Source organism: Polypterus senegalus, chromosome 4, assembly GCF_016835505.1.
Source record: "Polypterus senegalus isolate Bchr_013 chromosome 4, ASM1683550v1, whole genome shotgun sequence".
Taxonomy (NCBI): Eukaryota; Metazoa; Chordata; class Cladistia; order Polypteriformes; family Polypteridae; genus Polypterus; species Polypterus senegalus.
In genome coordinates this window covers 145,755,651-145,770,390 of record NC_053157.1, presented here as the reverse complement: position 1 = coordinate 145,770,390, position 14,740 = coordinate 145,755,651, and the positions used below count along the sequence as shown (strand labels likewise).

General features: G+C 35.3%; 1 protein-coding gene and 1 long non-coding RNA gene across 2 annotated transcripts in view; one reads left to right on the top strand and one right to left on the bottom strand.

Annotated features, from left to right (window-relative positions):
• The window catches only part of sorcs2 (sortilin-related VPS10 domain containing receptor 2), a 1,110,734-nt gene that overhangs the window by 981,863 nt on the left and 114,131 nt on the right, over positions 1-14,740 (top strand). Inside the window, exons 6-8 of the mRNA XM_039751427.1 lie at positions 3,274-3,338; positions 8,795-8,913; positions 12,410-12,499. Coding sequence (XP_039607361.1) covers positions 3,274-3,338; positions 8,795-8,913; positions 12,410-12,499 — 274 coding nt within the window. The remainder of the gene's footprint in view (positions 1-3,273; positions 3,339-8,794; positions 8,914-12,409; positions 12,500-14,740) is intronic.
• LOC120527701 overlaps positions 1-14,740 on the bottom strand; it is a 163,257-nt gene that overhangs the window by 144,457 nt on the left and 4,060 nt on the right. The gene's annotated exons all lie outside the window — the stretch shown is intronic.

The following is a 14,740-nucleotide window of genomic DNA, read 5'->3' as shown; positions in this document are numbered from 1 at the left end:
ATTCCTTGATGCAGACATCTAATGATATTCTGTTGTTATTATCACACTGACATTTAAATATGTTTTTTCGACTTATAAAACAGACTATATACATGCATCAATTTGTTAATTTTTGGGCCACTTATTCCTTTACAGGGATGAGGGTAACAGTGAGTTATACAGTATTGGTAGAAGAATTGTAGCTAGGGTTATTCGGTTACTTATAACTAAATGATTGTTAAAATAAAAGAACATTAACAGCATCCAAGATCTAACTAAAACTAATACTTGCATGTCACGTTGTGGTTCTCAGGCTCAGTACAAAAAAAAAAAAACAATTTAAGTTGAATGTAAATCCTGATTAAGAATCCAAGCATCATTTAGGAATTGCAGCCATGTTCTACTATGTGTTTTATATTTGTGTAGCTATTTTTAGTATTATTATTATTTATTGTTGTTTTTGTTATCATTTTGTGACTTTCTCACTATGGCCACAGGCATGTGGTTGTTACAAACGGCACCAGTATTGTCACAATTAACTGAATAGGGAAAGGATAACAGGTAACCAGTAACCTCGTACTCTGTTTTAACTTTGTCTTTTGCCCAGCATTTTCACCTTAGTCAATAAGTTTATTTTTTTATCTACTGATTTTAAACTCAGAAATATTGCCTCTGATAATTTTTATTCTGTAGTCCATAAATTAATCTCTGCTTCCTAGTTTCCTCCTCCAAGATTGTCCTTTTGTGTGAGCTTTATTATTCTGCTTATTACACCTAGAGAAGCTGATACAGATAAAAACTGGCCAGTCTGATCATCGGCAAATAAATACATAAATAAATAAAGTGCCCCTGTGATACAACAATGTGCTGTCAGCACATGCTCTCAAGCTAAAAGTTAATTTTCTGATAAAGTCAATTGAGTCTGCTTGAGTTAGTGAGTGAAACTAAGAGGATGAAAACTTACTTCCAGTTGTTGTGTCACTATCTACAGTAACTGTTCTCCTACTTTAGAATGCTGAGCCTCATCAATGACAAAGTCATCTTCTGAGGGACTTGTCATATACTGTAACTAATGCATTTAGATAGTGTACATTATATTTATACTTAAAGATTATTCCTGACATTTTTGTTAAACAAAAATAGCAATATGTAGAAAGTTAGTTTGGTTTTCTCCATACCCTGGAAACCAGTCAATTAGTAGTGTGACATATTTTGATTCACTGCATACATAACAACAACTCTTCAGATGATTGACATATTTTGGAGTCATAATTACACTTTAAGTAGAGAAGAACAATCTGTAAAGCACAAAACCATTTCAAGGATATGTTTGGTATTTTTCAAGACAAGATTATTTTTTGATAATTAATTTACCAAGGGAAATTGTTTTGAAGTGAAGTATTTTTTTTTATAAATTTTTAAAAATACAGTACCTGTGATTGTAGTTTAAAATATGATGCAAAGGGCATGAGTGCCAACCTAAAAATAGCCTTAAAACTATATGTAAAGTTTGAGGAGGAATAAGTTTTGATTTAAAAAAATATGCCTTCTCCATTTATGAGGTATGTTTATGACAATAAAAGAATATTGGAAATAATATATTTTAGTTTAGAACAATACTGCTCTGTGGAGAGACTAAATGTATCCTTGTCCTTATAATCTGAAATATCACTGATATAAAAGGACTGTACAACACATTTTGGCTATTGAATAAGTCTCACAAGCACCTTTACTTCCTCAGATGAAGCTTGAAATTCTCAATCTGTGCTCAATAACATTTACAAGTGCACATAGGAGTCAGTCTTTACTGCCTGACTGTTCAGCTCAAAATCTTATAGCACTGAAAACTGCATGTGGGATAAATCATTAACGACACCAAGCAGCCTTCTGTGACATGTTTCATAAGATATCTGCCATTGTACCCAGTCACTTTTCTCACTTCACCTTTCTTACAAACCATTCAAAATTACTCATTTGAAATCAGAGACAGTTTCTATCCAAAGATCAGAAGGTTATCAAATAGCCAGTCATAATAACAAATGGTTTATGTATATGTGTGTATCCCTATATATATTATGTTATGTCCTATGAATACTGTTTTTTCTGTGAATCTTTTATAGTATTTTATTACTGTCACTTTTCTAAGAAGCCCTACACATAAGAAGTTCACTGTACTATATACATTATAATAAACTTTAACTTAAAGAAAAATTTTGATGAAAATACTCAATATAACAACTGAACACAATTTCCCATGGCAAATTAATGTACACCACGATTAAAGTAAAAAAATTACCTTGAATTAAAAAATACTGAACGTATCTTTATATATAATATGCTACCATGGCTGTTCGTTTGTTTGTCCAGGATTTTAAATCACTTGTAGATCACAAACCGTTTGAACTATTGACCTGAAATTCTGTACATAAATACTAGTGACGTCTACTATCCGCTTTTGTGGTGATGATTGCCCTCCAAGGCTATTCCTCTATTTATTTTTATTTTATTATATTGTAGAATTAACTCTCAGCAGCAGGCAGCAGGATGGCCATGTGGCGCATGCATACAGGGCACCGTTCTCATCCCTACCAGCTTCGCTGTCACTTCCCCTACCTCTTCATATCTTAAGTCATTCTTAAGGCAGATTGAAGAGTTAAGTGCCAGCTTAAGTGAAAAAGTTTAAAAAACATACTAAGTAATTGCAACACAAACACTGACTTCATCAGTGTTAATGCAAAGAAATGCCGACGAAAGAAGAGAAGAAGTAGGCTGCTAGGGTGGGGAAAAGAAGAGCTGCTCAGGAAGCAGAAAGTGTATCAACTTCTGAGCAAATGAATGCTAAATGTACAAAGAAAGAGTATGAAAACTATGAACGCTCAAGTCACATTATCGTGCAATGCGCCGTTACTGCTCTTTTATTAAAACGTGATGATTAAAGCCTGGCATACAAATGACAGAAAAACATGGATAATACCAAGTGCATGTCTGAGCATGACGTATAATTAATCATTATAAACATACAATAACAGGTAAGCTTCTGGCATCTCAGTGCAAAAAATAGCTTTCCGTGCCATTCATCCACATGGCGTTTTTATCTTAGCCACAATTTATTACTGACACGGCTATTACTCCACACCAATGTAACTGTCACTCAAACTGCAGGGTAGGTGACAGCTAAATTCTGATTATGTTTTTAAATTCAGTATGAAAAAGTAAGTATAATCCCTGAAAAATACACATGTGACAAAACGTATATTAAACAATGTAGTAATAATTGTTTCTTGTTCTTTTCAGGTCTGTTGCAGGTGTTGATACTGACCCTGATTTGGTTCATATGGAAATGCAGGATTCCAGTGGAGGTACAGATTTTGGGAACTCACTGGGTGTAATTACCAAAAGACTGTTAATTGTAGCTATTATACAGTTTACCATTTACAATGCAAAGTCACTTGTGAGGCACTTCCACACAAACAAAAAAAGGCAACATCTTTCAACATATATCTGTGTGGATTTGACACAACCAAAATTCAAGTATAATCCATTGGTAAAGGTCTGTGTGGAAAAGACACAAAGACACAAAAAAAGGTTTGGGGTTTGAATGTGAGAATGATCTATAAAGACTGAGTCCAGATTGCAGCTGACTGTGGGATGCAAGTGGTGGGCTTTACATGTGGACATGAAGAGGAAGGTCCAGTGGCATTAGGCAGAAGTGACGTCAGTTGGAAGGCAAGGTCCGGTTGGTGTTTAGGTGTTTTTTCCTTCTGGGGATCTGACAGAAAAACAGACATTAGTACCCTTTGTCACCCTCTACATCAGCTTTTTACCCTTCTTTGAGCCCCTTGACTGCCTCCCATGCACATGTGTGTGACATCTGTTTTTACCTAACTGATCAATCATCTGTATTAACCAATATTAATTAATTAATTTATTAAAAACATTAAAAACATTTTATATAATTTTGAAGCTTAGGTAATACTACAAAAGCTACAGTATACATTAGTCAAATTAAAAATAAAGATATATCAATGTGTTGTGTCTGTTAAGTCATTTCTTTTTTGTACTTTAATGTTATATAAAGCAGACATTATTGCCATTGTTCATTAAAGGACCTATTGGGAAAGTGAAGTCATGTTTAAACTCCTGCACAGACCCCTATCCTCTGCAAATATAGTCTGTAGTGCACTCAGATAGTTTACTTCAGACTGGTAGTGAAAGGAGCAAAAAAGAAGAGGTACATAAAAGTTTAACAGTAGCCAGCCATTGCTGTTCTTCTAAACCATAAATTACATGAAGTTTGTGTAAAATGCTGATTCCCTTACATGTTCCAAATTGGCATTATTAAAACTGCTTTTAACATTATCTTTATGTGATGCCATTTAATCCACTAATTGTTTCTGCGCATCCTTTTTATCACCTCCAGAAAAAAAAATCCCCTGCCCTCCCCAGCTATAGTGGTTGTTTTAATAAAACCATTTTAGATATTTACACTAAAAAACAGTACTTAGGCATTGTCTTCAAAAACTTCAGTTTTGGAAACATGAAGTAAATGGCATAATCATAATCTCTACAAAGTGATAGTGCCCTAGATTCCTTTTTGTTCAATATCTGCATTTCTTTCAGTAATTCCTTAGTACATCTTTAAGAAAATTTGTTTCTGTCATAACCAATAATGCCCAAAGGTAGTGATTGTTTTTTAAAACGGTTGAAGTAAAAATAAATCATTCTTAACATCATTCATAAGAGAAACATTAATTAGCTCCAAATTAATGAAGGATGCTCAAATACCTTTACTACTATTGTTCCATGACCAAGTTAAAGACAGTTACAATCGATTTTAATCAAAAGGAGCAAATCTGCCAATTGACTTTTTGTTTCTGTTAACTTGAAAGTGGGGCATACTGGACCCACATTGACTCACTGTGACTAATTGAATTAGATTGAGAACAAGTAGGTGTTGCTTTTCAGCCATGGGAGGAATCCTGGCTGGGGTTACAAAAAACATTTTTATTTCTGTCTTGATTATATTTGATTCCTTTATCTATGTTAGAGTTGTTGATTATATAGTTTTCTTATGTTTAAGCATCTTATTCTGTGTACCATGTGTTTTATGGGTGGTTTCCCAAGAGTCCAGGCCACCTGCCCATCACTGCAAAGGACTACACTCAGCCATATAAAAGCGGGGGAATCCCACAGTCTTTTGCAGTTTATTATAATGCATTTGGGGAGTGGGGGAGTGCTTCTTTGTGTATTTTTCTGTGGTTTTCTTATTTCTGGAACTTTGACCTTTCTGCTCTGTTTTTTGACTTCAAAATTGGATTACTGTTGTGGAGGACTGCCTGCTTTGTGCTCCGGCCCTCACCCCCAGGCCTCACAAACTTTGTGCCTCTCTCTCCTGGCCGCCTCCAGTCCTCTCTCCAGCTCCGTCTCTCTGCCACCCGACTTCCGCCAATGACTGGAGGAGGCCTAAATAGAAACCCGGATGGGCTCCAGCTGCTTCCCGGCATTCCTCTGTAGCCACACCCCAGTGTGGCGGAAGTGCCGGCTGCGCACCCAGAAGCCATCCGGGTGTCCCCTGTCGTCTTCCCCCCAGCACTTCCGCCACACCAGGATATATCCCGGGATATTCAGGCACTGGGGCGCTGGCTGGCGGTGACCACGGGTCCCTACAGGGCTGGGCTTCCAAGCCCTTCGACCCGAGGCCCCCAACGTAACCAGAGCGGATGCCCCCTCGCGGTCTGGAGGAGGCACAAGCCCTCCTCCGGTCCTCCTCGGCATCCCGGCCAGGCTCCAGCCCCGGCCGGGTACCACACTGTGTTGGGACTTGGATTTGCTTTGGATTGCCTAAGTGTTACAGGCAACTCCTTTTGCCTTTTGTACTCCACTGAACTTTCTTTTGTGCCTCCAAGAGTTTTTGAAAATAAATCTTTATATTTATGAAGATCCTGTGTTTTTCCATTGTTACTAGGAAGGTTTTGATGCTTTCCCATCTAGTGGTAACAATAGGTAACACCAGTCTGTTATCTACATTTTGTTGGAACACACTATTTACCAGGTCAGGTCACCACAAACAAGCTTGTCTTTTATCATCTCTGAAAATTCACTTCTAAATAAGGAAATTATCACTCAGAATCATTTTCTTCTAAACAGTGTACTGTATTCAGATACATCTCTACTGTTTTGTTTAATTTTTAGTCATTTTTAAGATGTATCTTCAGTGCTAAAGGACACAAGTTACATCAAAGTTTTTTACATCATTTGGCTGTGTCCAACATTGGCCACATAAAGACTTTGTTGAGTCTGAATATTCAATATTTTAATTTCTCCACAAAAACATGGGATTACATTTTTTTTCTCAGCCACCACTACAAATGTAATAAAATCAAATTAATCAAATTTATCAAAAATAAAATCATTTTTAAGTGGAGCATTACTTTAATGGTCGGGCAGTAATCAGCAAGCACAATAGGACACCATTTGCCTTGGTATTTCTTTCCCACTTCTGAAATATCCTGTTAAAACCATTTTCCATACTTGTCATTGACTGCTGTTGTATTTCCAAAGAAAAAGTCTGCAAAGTTCTAATGTTTACAGAAAGCAATAAGAACGTGTTAATTCCAAAAAACCCTGTACACCTATACAACAAAAATAATGGTTTGTATGTTAATATATAGCCTGAAAACCTACGATAGAAAACAATTTGATTACATTTCTGAATTCAGCATGAGAAAGTACTTTTGAAGCCTTCCTTGTTTAGATAGATAGATAGATAGATAGATAGATAGATAGATAGATAGATAGATAGATAGACAGATAGATAGATACTTTATTAATCCCAGGGGGAAATTCACAACGTGAATTTTAGATGAACTATAGCTTCAGTTTTTCTCATTCAATCGATTGTATTGTTTCCTAAATTACATTGATTATGTAGGGCAAGGTCATTGAATTATCAGTTTTCTCAAGCTTTCATTAGACAATGATAGACAATTCATCACATCTTATTTCAGGTGTATGTATTTGCCACTATGAATAATCCACATTTCAAGAACAGGTGCCAAACTAGGCTTACAATATGAGTGCTATGTATCCCAGAATGCTGGATTCTGCAATGCTAAAGAACACAAGGAACTGTTATCATACAGTCAGGGTGAGCAGTTACATATATCTAATTTTTAAAAGAAGCATCTGAAATTTAGACCACTAGCTCAAAGCTAAAATATCGGACAACTTTAAGGGCAATCAGGAAATTAATGTCAGAAAATAAGCTTAAAAAATATAGTGATGCTGATAGGTAACAGAAAAACGAAAGAGGATATATTGTGGCAGAGAAACATTCCCTGGAAGCTGGAAAAGTGATTACACTTCAAAAGCTACATACTAATAAATTAATTTTAAAATGAAGGCCTTTTTATATTTTTCGGTTCAATGATATATTGATTCAGTTTGAAGTCAAAGGGATAAAGTTACCAACACTCACCGTTCGTCAAAGAGGATGTAGACATGGCACAGATTTGCGTAGCAAATTTAGGTGTTGTAATAGCAGGGCCTTGGACTCGTCTGAGAGCAAAGGGTGACTGGTAAACCCACGTGCACGCCACACAAAACATACAGGCTTATCATGTTGACATCAAAATGCAAACCATTTGATGTTTTTTTAATATTTCTGTTTTTGTAGCATGTTTATTAAAGGAAATATTTTCATTTAAACTTATCCATACTGTACTTTTTATAAATCTACAACACAGTCTAAAAATATCCATTGCACTTAGTAATCTCTTTGAAAACGCTGTGAGACACACTACACAGCAAGCTAAAATCAGCTTGGGAGTCATGATGGCCTGAGGAGTGTGCGGAATTACTGGAACTTGCCCAAGAGTGCCGTGATGCTTTATTAAAACCAATCCAAATGCAAATGATAGCCTTAAAGGTGAGACACAATTTAATTATCTTCTAAATGATGATGGGGCAATAGTTAAATGTTTGGAGTTTTAAGTAAATGCTCTTAAGTACAAATTTGCTTCCTTATAATCCCAATGAAATTTCATCCGCAAGCTACCAGCTATACCCTGTATACCTCTGTGATTACAGAGAGGTTTATTCCTCTGAATTTACACAAATAAAAATATATTTTTTATTTATTTTTCACTATGTTATGTGCAATTTAGCAGACCTCAAACCTCTTCAGGCCTGCTGTTTGCAGTTTATCAAACACACAAAGCATAGTATAATTCTGTTAGCACTTTAGGCCATATATGAAGGAATGAAATTGATTTCCACCGCTGTTTAAAAATGTGTTTTTTGAAATGGTTTCTACAGCCTACTGATTTAAAGATCTCTGCATTTTTAAACAGGTTGAAAACTTCATAGTGCCTTGGCCTTTGTATTCTCTTATGTGGGATGTAAGGTCATTATACCTTAAAGGGTAACAAGCCTTTTTGTAAATGATGTTTTTTTTTTTTTGTAGGTCAGTATTACTGGCTAGGAATGAGTTGAGACAATCTTAAAAGTGTAGTCTTCATAAATATTATTCTTTATACCTACTCAGGTGGTATTTATTAACAATGGACCTGTATATTCTAGGGTAAACTGCTTTTTAGAGAGGAGTAGTTTGCACTTTAAATGATAAGGTCCTGTTATCATTTTTTCTGAAATTTCCACTACAAAGCATTCCCTTTCTCATCCCCTCTTTGTAAAAATGGAAGCCCTGGTATATAAAAAAAAACAATATCTTGTAACAAATTTTAGATATTTAATGTGCTATTGATTGTAAAGTTACTGCATAAATAATTTGTTATTTTTGTTAATTACTCCTTAGGCTTTCTTTATGTGACCTGCTTGATTCAGAATTGCTCTGATAAAATGGTGACAGCACAGTACCTTGGCAAGATTGACCAAAATTCACTTGCTGTGCAGGATGATTATATCTTCGTTAAGGTAATATTATTTTTCTTTCTCACACTGGGGATGTTTTTGTAAAGCTATTTGTAAAAATCTAAATGCACATAACATAAAATATTGATTAGCCAGTAAATAGCTGTGAGCCAAAAGTAATTTGTTTAGGTATAATAATGTGACAAAGTAAAATTTCATTTGAATTTGTGCAGATGCTATGATTTGTGTCACGTTACACATTCATGGTTAATTCTAGCCTCAAGTCCAATGCTCCCAGGATAGTCATTACGTCTAGCATTCTGTAATAAAACTGTGATTCAAGAAAAGGATTAATTGATATTTCTTTCTTGGATGAATCTCCATTAGTTTTTAACTACATTGTTTAAAATACACTTGTACTGACTCAGACACTGCCCTCCCATGTACAAACACAGAGCTGATGCAGTGGTTAGTTCTGAACCTTTTGGCTGTCTGTGTGGACATGTCCCACATGCTACAGACATAAATGTTAGGTTATTTGGCAGCCCTAAACTAAACTCAATTTGAGTGAATGTGCACAAGTATCCCATAATAGACTGCTGCGTCATGCAGGGCTGGTTTCTGCTTTGAGCCCAGTGATGCCAGGATGTCCTCTAGCCCCTGAAATTAAATAAGCGGTGGTAGAATGCAGATGAGTGGATTATTATTAGGTGACACTTTAGCATCACGTTGGGTTATTGTATCATCTGCCTCTCTGACTCCAAGCAAAGCATCCAAAAAGGAATTACTCAAATTAGTCACAGTGGCTGTTTTTTTGTCTTCTAGTACTAATTTTATGGTCATAAACTGAGAAGAGGTTATGATTGGTTTATTTAACATTCAAATCATTGAAACAATTCTTTTTCTGAACTTGCGTAATCCAATGTAGGTTTTAGTAGATCCATATTAACAATTACAGGATAAAGGTATAGAGTTTTGTTTTTATTAAAGCCTTTCATTGAGCTCTTTCTTTTGTTTAATGAACACAGTACATTAAAATGTTGTATTTCAATTTCGATAAAGCCACACTCACTACACTTATAATTAAAACTTTATTGTGAGCACCACCTACTGATTTCTTTCCAGATTCATTTCTCTAATTTTAATCCATATTGTCTCACTTTATGGAATACCCACAAATAGAAATTTTACCACTATTATGTTAGCTGTAACTTTTCCCACCAAAATTTTGTTGCTGCCTGCCATCTTTCTTTCAACCCTGCTTTTATTTCTCCTGTAATGTTAATTCAAATCGGTTTTTTTTTTCTTTTCGTCCTAGATGTCTTGGTTACTGCATTTAAAATTCTCTTATTTCTGATTCTTCAGACCTTGCAGTTCAGCTAAACAGATACAAACGATTGCAACAATCACTGTTAAGAGCTGGAGAAAACGTTTTAACACATCCAGAACTCAGGCATTCATTTTCTGTTCTCTACTACCCTTGCTTTCAGAATAATTAATTGATTCATTATACAATTGTTTTATTGATGCATGAAGTAGTCACTTAATTCATTTATCATTTAATCAATTTAATCTGGTGACATCATTACACTGTTCATAGCCTGGTCTTATTTCCACTTACTCTTTACAACGAGTTTCAATCCCTTTATCTCTAATATCACTTACGTGATTCATTTTAGACACCCTGATAATTCCTGCTATTTCCAATTTGCTTTTCTTTACATTGGGTTTCTAGCTTTGATGTGATTTTGTTTTTAACGCTAAAAACAGAAGCCTTAATGTCATATTGCTGTTAGTGCAAAAGAGCAGTTTTCAGGGAACCAATGTGATACAAAGGAAACTCAATCCGAATACCCATATGGTGCTTCTGCTGAGGCGAACTGCTGACACAAGCAATGCATCATATTCATAAATGGCAGCAGACGGTATAAACCCATGATTTCTCTATCCCCTCTAATTGTATTTGGTGACATGAACATGTTACTCCTCGATCTGTTTGTTTGTTTTTGCACATTCGTGGCTGTGAAATTGCTCAGTTTTGACACAGAAATTTCCTTTGCCATGTGGTTCTGGCTCATTAATTCTTCTCAGCTTTACGGAATAGTGAATACGCCTAAACTGCTTCAGATATAATAGAGGAATATCATTATATGTTGCTGGAGCTGTTTCATCCCACATGCTGTCTGTAGACAGCTTTAAATAATTTTCTCCCTATAGTGCCTGTCTCCTGTGTTATTTTTCTTGGTTCGTTAATAGTTCACTTCTTTAAAATATTCATATTTTTCCTTTTGGTCACTCCTTTTGTTGCCATACTCTCTTGTTTTATGTATAGACAGATAATGTCGAATGCAGATCACTTATGTAAGTACCTTAGCCTTAGATTGATTTGCTGTCAGACTACTTTTTTGATGTTAGAAAATCTTCTTCATGTGAACATAAAAAAGATCTTTTCTGATAAGATCAACAGCCAATTTCAAGATGTATTTTCATTTGAACTCAACTTCAACCTCTTCTGTCTTCCACCTTGGTGTTATTTCTGACAGTGGCCTGAACATTTATTTGTACATCAATTCATACAACTGCACTTTGAAGCAAGTTTAATATCCTCCTTTTCTTTCCTAATGAGATTCTTAAGTTGTTTCAATGCTATAATTATATCTGCCTTGGTCTGTGTCACAACTCTTCTTTTTGAACCCGACTAATGTGTTTGCAGAATGCTACTTCCAAAGCTCTGACACAATAAGTCATTATTATAACTCATAACACCAGCTCTGCTAATTTCCATTTTCTTCCAGTACCATTCCAGCACTATACCACTTATCTATAACGCTCTGAAAAGAAATGCCCAGGATTATGTACATGCGTCCACTATCAGCCAAATATAATTATTTTTAAATGTGAAGAAACTCTGTAGCTTAATGAGTAAGGAGGCAGACTGTCAAGCACAGTGTTACTGACTTATTATGTGACCTTGTGTGGGTTACTAAATCTATCTGCTCTCTAATTCTATGAAACAGACTAATACTATATTATATTGTGACATTAGCTGTAAAAGTTGTTATATTATTTTCAAAACTGTTATTAGTGGCATGCTTCAGTACAATAGTCATAAATGCTCATGCAACTGTGTGACCCACTTCATCAATAAAATGGCACTTCTGGAATAAGCAAGGTTCTGTTTGCACATTAAAGACATCACTTGTGATTTACATTCATTTACTGAAATACCGCTTTAATTTTCTAGTACTGATCAAAAAAAATCTTAACTCTGGTTTTGAAATTGGTTAGTAAACTAAATGGAGTAAAATTTTTCAAGTGCTGAAATGTACAGAAGGCCCTGTCATTGATTAGCTACTATGTCATTAATGTTACAGTATAACGGGAACTGATCTCGAGGGAACTTTTATGTTAGTTTGGTAAAAAATGTTGAAAGTGATGTTTACAATCTTCATTATAATTATAAGTATAAATTAAAAAAGGATCTTTTGCAGTTTTCTTCTAATATTACCTGTGTTACTGAAGGGCAGTATTGTTCTTATTGTTTATTATATTTTTTAAGGTAACAACTGGAAATCGGACAAAGTATTACGTTTCCTATCGACGAAATGAATTTGTCCAAATGAAGTTTCCAAAATATGCACTACCTAAGGTAATTTGTTTATCTTTTATTAAATTTCTATTTTTTTCCAAAATCTACTGCAGATTAATTGAAGAGGTGTTTGTCAGGTTTTAAATCTTTAAGCTTGTATTTGGAAATAAAAAATAATGTAAAAGAAAGAATGTTTAACAGTAGCATTTCTGCATTATGGACCAGTAGGGATGTTGGGCAAAACAAGTAATACACTTTCCTTATGAATTTTGCTTATTAGCAAAGTGTTTATAACAACCTTCAACTTTGTTGTCTTAAGTATGTTTTTTTCCAAGTTTCCTTCATATACTCATATGTCGTATCAAGGAGAATACTGCTTTTGGAGTATGTAAAGCTGACTTTGTGCTGAGTGTCATAAGCCTTTTTCAGACTGATATGGCTAGCTCTTTTAGGCCTGCGTTATTCTTGGTTTACACTTGGGGGTGTGTGAGCACATATGCATATGTCCATTCCAGTTTAGTAAAATTGTTCGAAGGCTAGAGCCCAGTATTAACATTATTATTATTATGATTATTATTTTTGTTACTTTTAATTGCATGTTTGCACTTCTGGTTCATTCTTTTCCTAGCCAATGCCTTGCCTTGCAGCACAATCCAACAAAGAGATACAAAAAGTCCAATACTGTATGCTATTTAAAGGTAGCCACAATCTTCTTCTTTGTCTTCTTTCCGCTGCTCCCATTAGGGGTTGCCACAGCGGATCATCTTTTTCCATATCTTTCTTTCCTCTGCATCTTGTTCTGTTACATCCATCACCTGCATGTCCTCTCTTACCACATCCATAAACCTTTGCTTAGGCCTTCCTCTTTTCCTGTTCCCTGGCAGCTCTATCCTTAGCATCCTTCTCCCAATATACTCAGCATCTGTCCTCTGAACATATCCAAACCAATGCAGTCTCACCTCTCTGACTTTGTCTCCCAACCATCCAACCTGAGCCAACCCTCTAATGTACTCATTTCTAATCCTGTCCATCCTCGTCACACTCAATGCAAATCTTAGCATCTTTAACTCTGCCACCTCCAGCTCTGTCTCCTGATTTTTGGTCAGTGCCACTACCTCCAACCCATATACAGTAACATAGCTGGTCTTACTACTGTCCTGTAGACCTTCCCTTTCACTCTTGGAAAAAAAACAGAAAGCAGATCAACATCAGTAATGTGTTGAGCACAAGATATGTTAATGGGACTGAGTGGTATCTTGATATTCATCCAACATTGGCGAAGACAATGAGATGGTGTGAAATTTGAAAAAGTAAGTATTATGAGTGCTCCTTCTACATTGTAGAAAAGAAACTAGTAGTATGATGCCCTGCTTCAGTGAAGTTCAATGTTCTGTGCAAAGATAACAGGTATTTAGAAAGTCATTGTTTCCTAACTGTGCAGAAGTGGCTACACGGAGGTTAGCAGTGCTACTGAGCAGCCCCAGAGTCTTGTGTTCAAGTCGTACTGTGTGTGTAGTCTACGTATTCTTTCTTTGGTATTGCCACTTGTGTTTTTTTGTGTCAAAACCAATTGATTCCAAACCTGAGGTGGTGCTGTTTTAGTTTATTCAGTTCACAGCAAATATATTTTTCTGGTAAGCAAGCTGTTGCAAGTCTTCCAATATTGTTTTATTTTTTCAGAAGATTTTCACAATGATTTCATGTTATGATTCTGCATATTTTAATTTTTTTCTAGATTAACTTTATGTATTTTCTTATTTTTTATTCCCTTTGGGGATTTTGGAAGTATAGGGAATTTGCTTCATTAATAATTATGAGTATTTGAAGTCATTTGAGCTAAAAATTATTTTATGATATGTAGAACAATTTTCAGCTTTAGAAACTATTGCATGTCTTCTCGTTTATCACTTATTTCTTTGCATATTATGTTTTGTATCCAATGTTGCCAGGATAGACTCAAACCCACAATGACACTGAATTGGATTCATTGATTTGGAGATTGTTATGTTAACTCATCGTCACTGCATAGTATGTGCCGAATACCAGAAGAATTAGAACATTAAAAACAATTTTAACAATAAGTGAATTTATCTAAAAAAAAATATCACTCCCTGTTCAGCAGCTTTTGTAAAATATTGAGACATGAAGGTCTCCAAAGAACTACTCTTAATGGCATTTCTTGATAGCTTATTCCACATATGTGTGAGACTTCATCAGGATTAAAATTGCATCTTTGCACAGGTAAGCCATGACAAGAACTGCACAGTAAACTGTACTACTGAAGACTACATTGACAATATT